At 35.3% G+C, this 9,873-nt stretch overlaps 1 protein-coding gene and 2 long non-coding RNA genes across 3 annotated transcripts; 2 read left to right on the top strand and 1 right to left on the bottom strand.

Moving 5' to 3' along the window:
- The first annotated feature begins 815 nt into the window (after positions 1-815).
- Positions 816-1,358, top strand: LOC111213345. Its single transcript, XM_022715084.1, has one exon. The coding sequence runs from the start codon at positions 816-818 to the stop codon at positions 1,356-1,358; it is 543 nt and encodes a 180-aa protein (XP_022570805.1).
- Positions 1,359-3,401: 2,043 nt separating this feature from the next.
- Positions 3,402-5,755, bottom strand: LOC125582540. The gene is made up of 3 exons (XR_007320002.1): positions 5,381-5,755; positions 4,538-5,086; positions 3,402-4,465 (listed from the first exon to the last, which is right to left on the bottom strand). It is a non-coding gene; the product is annotated as an uncharacterized LOC125582540 (long non-coding RNA).
- Positions 5,756-6,732: 977 nt separating this feature from the next.
- On the top strand, positions 6,733-9,431 carry LOC106428525. Its single transcript, XR_007320001.1, has 6 exons — positions 6,733-6,847; positions 7,037-7,325; positions 7,411-7,471; positions 7,553-7,682; positions 7,771-8,042; positions 8,124-9,431. It is a non-coding gene; the product is annotated as an uncharacterized LOC106428525 (long non-coding RNA).
- Positions 9,432-9,873: the final 442 nt, after the last annotated feature.

Here is a 9,873-nt window from a genome sequence, read left to right as displayed (position 1 = left end):
GAGAGAAATTCTGAAACAAGGTCTTATTCACCATATTGGAAATGGAGAACAATCCAATGTCTGGGTCGAAAACTGGATCATCGACACTGTGCCTCGGCCACCGATGTACAGAGTAGACAGTGTATTGATCTCACTCTGAAGGTATCTGATTTACTCATTACTGAATCGGATAGGTGGAACAGGAATTTGGTGTTTCAGACCTTCACCGATGAGGATGCAGCCCGAATACTCTGTTTTAAACCAAAGATTGCTCAGGAAGATACCTACCGCTGGGGCTTTACTGATCATGGTGTTTATTCTACACAAAGTGGTTATAGATTGACTGAAGCAATCTTGGAACTAAATACACAAGGAAACCACACCCTTTCGCCAATTGAAAAGAAGCTTTGAAGTGATCTATGGAAGGTCAAAGCTCCACCAAAACTCAAGAATTTCTTATGGAGGGCCCTTTCCGGAGCATTAGCGGTAAAAGAACGTCTACAGACCAGAGGAATAACGATTGGCAACACTTGTCTGAGATGTGGACTGGCCAGCAAAACAATATGTCACGTGTTGTTCACATGCAATATGGCTCTTCAGGCTTGGGAGCTGGCCAACATACCAATGCCACAAGCAGGATTCTCTCGGAACTCGGTCTTTCTTAACCTGGTCCATGTTATCTCTGTCTCGAAAAACCACAATGCCGATGATCGTATACACCATGTGTTTCCATGGCTTTTGTGGCAAATTTGGAAGGCAAGGAACTCTTTGGTCTTCAATAAGCTTCACGTTAACCCACATAATATGGTGGCTCAGGCCTATGAGGAGGCAGAGTTATGGCAGCAAGCTCAAAGCGTGGTACCAGAGTCAGAGGAGGTGAAGGTACTTCCAAGTGGTGCAAACCTCCTCAGGGCTCTATCAAGTGCAACTTAGGCTCTTCATGGAACAAATCTGCTCACCCAAGTGGAGCCGCATGGATTTTGAGAGATCACAACGGTTCTACCATCATGCATAGCAGAAGAGCTTACTATGCACTACGCTCCAAAGAGGAAGCTGATCTTCATTCTTTACTCTGGGCAGTTGAGAGTATGCGAGACCTTCGTCAGCACCAGGTCTCTTTCGAATCCTCGTCCATTGAGATGAGAGACATCTTGCTTAACCCGCAAAACTTCCAGCATTTCCACCACCTTGTATTTGCTGTTACGTATAATTTGCAGGCCATTGAAGGGTGGAGTGTTCACCACGCAAATTTGGAATGTAACTCGGCTGCAGGCGCAATAGCTACATCAGTAACGACGGGTCGACGATACCAGTCGTATATTGCCTCCAATGGCCCGGCGTGGCTCCACTCCCTTTTGTCAGCTGAAGCTATCTCATGAGCTCTTCCGTAATAACTGGCCCTATACCTAATGGTTCCCTTAGGGCTTTCCTCTCTACTTTATATGCTTTGATGCCTACTGGTATCTTGTTTTTTTTATTTCTTCTGTTCGGGGTTGATTTTCACCCCTCCTTGTACGATGGTGCACTCGTTTGAGTCCCCCAAACCTTTCTATTTGAATGATTACTCAGCGTTAAAAAAAAAGCTCTACAACGTTTAATTTTTCAGTTCATTTTAAGTCCAGGAAAAGGTTCTACAAATCAGTTAATTACATATTATAGCCTGCTTAAGATGCTGAAAAGAAATTCTTAGCAATGTCGTCTCCATAGTGACTATGATTCGTGGAACTTCCCTCATGAGTTTGTCTTATGCTTCCTTGATTTTCTCTGTGGTGTGTTAGGTGTGATGCAAAGATGGTGATGGGGAGTTTAAGAGGGAAGAAGATGATGTTCGTCAGTGATTCTTTGAAACCGAAGAATGTATGTCTCCTTTTATGTTTCTTAGTTCACAAATCCCCGAAAGTTCAAAATCCAAAGACATGTTTGGTTCCTTCACCCTCTTCTCTCTCAAGGTAACTTTTCATATTTGGGCATCCATTGAAGTAGCTCTGCATAACGTTCCTGCTAGGATACTGCTCAATCAATTCTATGTAGGATTACAATGCAACGATTGAGTTCTATTAGTCACCATTTCTTCTACAATCGAATTGAGGTAATGATATTGTTCATATAGTATCAGATCAGATTACGAGGAAAGACTCCATTAGTAAGCAGGGTAGGCACTGGCCAGACGTTGACATTGTGTTCAGCACATACTTTTGGTGGAGAACTAACTTCAAGATGAAGATCGCGTATGTTTTTAATCATGAAGTTAAAAACTTTGCTCCAAACAGTTTTGCAATGTTTCCAACCTTATAACTTGATGCATATAATATATATCAAAATACATTTGTTGTACGCTCTTTTATTAGTTTTGCTTTTACAAGAAGGTATTTGCAGTTTCAAATGTTATAAATGTTTTATGCCACTGATGTAATGGTTGAAAAACCTCTATACATATGTCATTTTAAAATAACACCGAACTTCTATATATAGTCAATGGCAATACATATCTCCATGTTATATTCTAGACTAAATATTTTATCTTTTAAAAATATAGAAAACATATTTTTTTTTAGTCTACAAGCAAATGTTGTAGAGCAAGTATGCATTATGCAAAAGAATATATATATTTAAAATTCATAAGCAAAAACATAAAAGTTGTTATATGCATTTTTCTGACACATGCAGACTCCACTATAAATAAGAATAAAAAAACAATATTTTCATCAAACTTTATCACAAATCCATATTTGTACATCTATAAGAATGAGTTGGACAATTAGTTAATTTGATACAATACCAAAGCAAGAATAATCGAAAAATAAAAATGCTGACACAACCACGATATAGCTTAGTTTATCCACTGCGACAAAGGAGAAATGTGTTCTCAAAGTTTCTTCATATTTCTGGGTGTTTACAATACGACAATGGGAGGCGAAGGGAATAGGAAAACAAAAGCTTTTTTAAAACATTTTGATGCAAGTATCATTCAGTATCAAGAGATGTCATCAGCATGCTGGTGGCTGAGCAGAAAAATTAACAACTATACCACCGCATACTAATACGTAACACACAACAGATAACCAAATTCTTGAATCTAAAAACAAATATCAACTCGAGCATTTAGTGAATATCAAATTAACTAACATCCCGCCCGTCCTACGGGCGGACGTATCTAAAATACACTACGATATTATTGAACATCTATACATTTACAAATTTACTTTTGTCTCCTTATATGTTTATCCACATCTATTGTTTCTAATTTGTTTTAGTGATGATTTAATGGCTGTATTAGATATGCTTTCTAATAGTGTATGCTGAATAGTGCAACTATTTTTTTTTGGTTCTTTACAATTTCAGATTCAACATTTCTTTGGGAGTTCATATTGCAGATGCTATTTTTCTTTTTATTTGATATTTAGCTTAGATTATGACTGGGGATTACTTATCAAAACATCAAGAAGAAAAATAAGCAGAATTGTTTATAAAATCACATAAAAATTCTATGAATAAATTTGTGATCAAAGAAAATGAAAATGAAAATTAAAATCATGAACCTACTATATAGATAATAAAAATCCGTTGGTTACATTAATACACAGAAGTTGCAAATTATTATATGTGTTTGCTTGTGGTAAACATTCCTATTTAGTATCTAATCGTAGTAATAATTTTGTAAGTTTCATGTTTTTATATGTTCGAGGGCCTTTTAATTTTTTTTTTTGCCCCGAGGTCTATCAAATGTTGAAGCCGGCCATGGACTTGACATTGCTTTATGTTGTTGTATTCGGATTCAAGGGATAGTAATTTTTAACTTTTTCGAGCTTGTTTTTTTGGTTTAGTCATAAAATGAATAGAGACCATTTTCTTATTTATGTCCTACATGTCTGTACTATATAATAGCAAGTATTTCATTATAGGTCTAAAACGGGAACTTAGTTAATCAATTAATGTAAATTAAATATAAAGTTTATTTGGTTTCTTCGATTATAAGTATTAGAAATATTGTTGGACTCTCGATGGTTAACTGTATCCACCTGTTGTCAACCTGGTTGCAGGTGAGGTTGAGTTCGTATATAACAAATTAAAAATACATGCAGACAAGTAGACAACTATCAAATTCTGAGTTTACTTTCAAATGAATTGACCCAACAGGAAATGTAGTGAGCAAGCCACGACAAAATGTAAAAAACCAGCAACGAACAGATTCAAGGAAAAAATGAAACCTTAAACAATTATTTCAATCGTTAAAGAAGATAAAATCCTATAGACTTGGCCACTCGCTAGCTAGAAAGCTAAGAAGTACGTGGCTTTTTCCTCTATCCCCCCTGCAACTTTGATTCTTCATTAGTTACTCCACAAACAACAGTTGCATTTCCCTTTGTATCTCCACAAGCAGCGAAGCCAGCGGTTGTTGCAGGGGGAACTTTGTTCACAGTTTTGTGAGGCTTAGTAGTCACTTCTCCTGCTCCAGGCATGTCATCTTGTGCGTTGTTATCACCCCCTACGAAAGAACAAAGAAAAGGGTAAGAAATAGAAACAATAAACAATAAACACGGAAGAGCTTCAAACTTACATCTTTAATTAGCAAAGTTTAGCATTGGTGGACGCTGGTTCCGGTCAAATATCCTGGAAATGGTGAAGAATTGATGATTTGAGGAAACATAAAACTTGAGCACATGTCTAAGCTGATGTCTGAACTGATGCTAACTCTACTCTCTGTGATCTTTGGAGATTTATTTGCCAACCTCACAGGTTCCTAAACGCCACGTCAAAAACACATTTCTACATAGATAAGGAGACCACATTTACCGTTTACTAAAAACAACATACAGAAACAAAAAAGCTTTAATCCTTACTGCAAGAAGAAAGCTATTAAAAAAATGCTTACGTACGCGACGCAATCAAACATCTAACAAACACATAGAATCAGATAAGAGAGTTAAGAAAAAGGACCTAGCAAGACGAGTGTAGGGAAGCTGCTTAGACAACTCTTGGCATGTTCCTCTCCAGAAACTGTTTGTAGTAAATAGTGCCGTGCTTCGACACAAACTTTGATCCTTCTCAGGCCTTTGACTTAATCTGCAGCAACTTGGATGCCATCTCACAAAACTGTCTGTGTTTCCTGAGCCAAAAGACGTTAGGATATTAGATGTTAAATCCAATTCCACTATCAAATATGCCATCAAACGGGTTAAGCTTTAGAAAGACACGAGGAACCAAAAAATTCAATGTGACCAAAAAAACCATAATCATTGAAAGTTCAGATCTTTTCCAATATAGCCCGACCTCATGACATTGCATTATTCGCTCGTACGCTCATACGAAAGTGCAGATCTAATCGGTCAGATTCCCCAAAATGGTAAAAGAAAAGATGAAACTTTGAATCAGAAGAGAAAGAGTGTCCACGGTTTCAAACCTTTCTCATTCAAACTTTGGGGATCTGATTAGGTTGATTGAATGCTGAAGAGTGGAGGAGTGAGTTAATTACGCAGAAGCTGTGAACAAATTGGGAATCAATGAGCCGTTACGGAAAAGAAATCGTAAAGGCGTTCCCTGTTTAAAGATTCTGGAGTTCGTAGGTCTTCCTCTAAAGCAAAGTGACGATGAAAGATATGCTTATCACTGGGCCTCGAATGTCAAAAGCCCAACGGAAACAATTAAAAGAAAACCGCATGGCCCAAACCAAAACCAGAGATGCCAGGTGTCATTTTTTCCCTTTTTTCCCAAGGAGAAAAAAACTCAACTTTATTATATAAGATTATCGGCGTAAGTAGAAAAAACACACACACACAACGACCAAGACATATATATAGAAATCCAATAAAAAATTAAAATATGGTCCAATTTCTTGTTCATATATAGTATTGTATTGCTCAATTGCATGTAAGGCACATGACACGTCCTACTTGGAAATCTTCAAAGGATAAAAAAAAATCCAGTTGCATGTGTCTAAAAGTATCCAAAAGTACAATACCCTTTAATTCTCTTCACATTCTTCAAGCCCTAAGAAGCCAAAGAGAAAAACAAATATGAACCTCTCAATATATCACTTATCCATTTTGTAAGTCTGTTTGATATGATGTATGTTTTTGTTATCAAAAGAACCTGAAATTAGTTGATTTCTTACCAGAAACCGACATAAATGAAAAATATCCCCAGCTCATTGGAGATATTTCCCCATAAATCTATTTTGGTCATGCACTGATTACATAAGTTTTTCTTCATTCACGTATATCTATCTATCTATCTATTACTATAAAAAAAAGTTTCTCTCCTTCCTCGGCCCTTCACGTCATCAAGTAAGCTCTCTAGAAAACTGACACGTTTCCCTCTTGACAAAGCGCTGCGTTTCATTTAATTTGGTGTGTGATATATGTGGGCATATGTTTGTTGTCAGGCTTTATGATTTGCTTACTACCGCCACCCTGGCCGATGAAGAGAAATCCATGTGTTTCGAAATGCGACATTTATGAATTTAAGGTTGAACCTGTTGTCGTCTCCCCCGTCTAATCACAGCCTAGGCTTTCCAGAGTGTTGTTTCATCTTCTTCCTAACAACCCGAGAAGATACCAGTTACATATTCATCATATTAAAGTCCTCATTAAATCCATTACCCATGATCTACCTTCAATTCGAGTTTCACTCCTGCAGGTTAGTGGAACTGCTACTATAAAAAAGGTAAGCTTTCTTACTCTGAACATCTCCTCATTCCATTTAAACAAACCTGTATAGTAATTTTCTGAGGAATGGCTGACGCAACAATCTTTCTTTCTGATTCGAAGACCAGGATGCTCCTCCACCGTTCAAGTGTGGTTGCTCCGTTTCTAAGAGGCCAGGAACGTCCGACGCGGTGGGAGTGGATATGCTCCTACTCAATTCACAGGTAAGTTGTGTTCCTCTGTCTTGCGTTCGTAGCTAAAATATTTTTCTGGTCATATATTTTAATAAAGTTTCCATTGTGTTGAATCCATATTACCAAGCTTTCATGTTTAGGTTTTTGTTTTACATATATTTTGAATAAGACAATTTAAAACCGCTTGTTGATTGTTCTGTCTAATTCACATATGTTCAGGCGATCATGATGTCGGGGCACCGTGAATGTCAACCGTAAAACATTGAGAGAGTACATGTCGTCTAAGGGCCATATACCAAAAGCGTAAGGCATTGTTTTAAAAAGTTGGTTGAGTCCACCAAAACTCTCGCATCAGCATGTATGTATAGACCATGTTTCCTGTTAGTTTTTTTTAATTCAATATTAAAGTTTAATAAGCTCACTTTGTTGAAAACCAAGGCTCAAGAAATGCTGAAGAACAATGAGATTACCAACCCGGTTGCTACCATGAATTTAGATTTGGGTTGTGGTACGTGTTCTCTACCATTTGCAAATGCATTACATAATCTTCTCAAAGTCTTTAACTTTCTAAAGCTTTTTTGTACTTTCAACAGGCCACAGCTTGGATTGGTTTCCTCTCATATTCATCATCAAATTGCTTTCTGCAGTCTCCAAGTAAGCTATGTTACGCTTACTTGAAAAGTTTCAATCGTTTGTATCAGTAAAAATTTACTAAGTTGAATCTTTTGTTTACAGGTCAAATATTCCTAAGAGGAAGAAGATATACAGCCGTAAAAAAAGAACCAAGCATTGGATATCGACGAGCCAAACGCCACCATCCTCACCATTAAAACAATATAAACTATAGCTTCAGGAGACCGGAAAGGTTGTGTGACTTTTACTTATATATTTACATCATTGGTTTTTGGTTTCAATTAAGATGGTTACTCAAATGGAGGAAGTCTCTTTTGCAGGTGGTTTCTATTTACCTTTTTGGGCTCTAAAGACTTATTACAGTTATTAGTTTTTGCTGAAGAAGATGAGCAGAGTTGTTCTTAAACTCATGTTTATAGCGTTAAACTCACTTCAAGCACTGAAATTCATTCATCCATCGCCATTCGCTTCACCTTTCTTGCGAAGTTCATTGAAATTACCACCCCACCTACTACAATTTTCACAGAGCTCTTTAGGTTCCAAAACTTCGGACATCTGACGTCATTGGCAAAGACAAATACTCAGTTTCCAGGTGAGTCTAAAATCTTTCATTTATCCATCATCACCAGTGTTCTGCAATAAAACTAAGCGATGTCTAACTTTCTCTTCGCAGACATCAGCCTCATCAAGACAACCCTCAATGACGATGCCCAGACAACTCCCTTATAGCCATTTATTTTCCGTCGAGGAAGGTTCACAATCTTTTGCTACTGTGGCATAATCCAGGTGCTTCGAAATTATATGATTATATTTTCAATGCGACTGCTTGATTCTATGATTTCTTTCATTTTGGAATAACAAACCTTCTTAGTCAGTGTTAGATTTGAAAGCCCGATCACTTTTTTTTGTTTGGTTTTGTGTTCATAAGTTGAAAACCGTAAGAACTACGCTTCAAATGATTCAAAACCATAAACAAGTGACAAAGATGAATTAAGTAACATCAATGGGTCAGAGCGAGAACGATAAGAACAATCAGCGGACGACAGAAAGTAAAACCAGGAAGAAACCAAGACTCTAGATTCTGCAAAGCTTGAAAAGAGATTACAGATCAACACACAAGTCCTGATTTTGGTTTACAAGGTCATCAACAGCACGCTAATCCCATGACATCTGTAAGGAAGATACAAGGAGACCAGAAAGCCTCAAGAGGAACAATCACTCACTAGATGAATCAAGAGCACAAATTGGTAGAGATATTCTTAAGTAACGACATGATTATCGTCCATCAATGTCTGCTTTCAGTTACTCCTCTTTCACAATTTTCTTAATTTATGTAAGAATGAATAGCTATACAAATATATTCTCTTATAAATAATTGAAATCCAAGAATAAAAAAAAAATTATTAGAGGTTTAATCAGTTGTGAAATTAACAAATATTTTAATTAAAATTAATTAAGTATGATAAAAATGATTAGATCATAATTCTTCTCTGTTTCAGATAAATATTTTTTTTGGAAAAACCAGTTAAACAAGAAAAATCTGCTATATTTACATAGATATATTTAATATTTTATATAAAAGAATACAAAGATCCACAAGTTGAAGTTGAACACAATTAATATATTTACATATCTTTGACAAACATTTTATTTTCTAAAATGCCACGGAAAATATCTTAAACTTCTATAATTTTTATTAAAATATAAAATATATATTAGATACTCACATTTAAAAATATTATTAAAATTACTTAAAATAAATAATATTAGAAAATTTCCAAAGCTGTGTCCCTCTATTTTATTTTTAGTCGTTTTTCAATTTATTTGTTCAATATTATGCAAAAATATTCATAATATTAATATATTAAAATAAACTGATAAAATAATTTATATCATATAACCTAAAGATAAAGGAAAACATGTTAGGATCTTCTGTAAATTAATTACTTAAGTAATTTAAATCTGTTACTTAATTATATTAAGTGAATAAAATCTATAGTCTTATATATTCATATAGAAACCAAAAATTACTTTCAATATGCTTTCATAATTTTTTTAACACAAAATATGTTTGCATAGGTTTCTTTAACAAATTCATTACCTTTTTGCAATTTTAAAAATTAATTAAAAATTGATTGACTCAATTATTAACATATCCCCATGAGCAAACTCCAGTGTACTAATCCGTTCAACATATCAGAAATACAAACGAATTGTAGAGTAAATAATAATCCATGATCTAACATGTAAATTAATACATTTGTATTTTTGATTAGTTTTGCTTTGATAATCTCATAGCATTCAATATTTCCATTTCTTTTTATAAGAAATGCAACTTCAGTTTGTTAACTATGAACACTATGATCCTATAAACAAATCAACTTGATTGGGATATTGAAAAGATAAATTTATAAATAAACAAA

Source organism: Brassica napus, chromosome C2 (assembly GCF_020379485.1).
Source record: "Brassica napus cultivar Da-Ae chromosome C2, Da-Ae, whole genome shotgun sequence".
NCBI lineage: Eukaryota > Viridiplantae > Streptophyta > Magnoliopsida > Brassicales > Brassicaceae > Brassica > Brassica napus.
The sequence above is the reverse complement of the archived record's forward strand: the minus strand, read 5'-3'. Positions and strand labels throughout refer to the sequence as shown.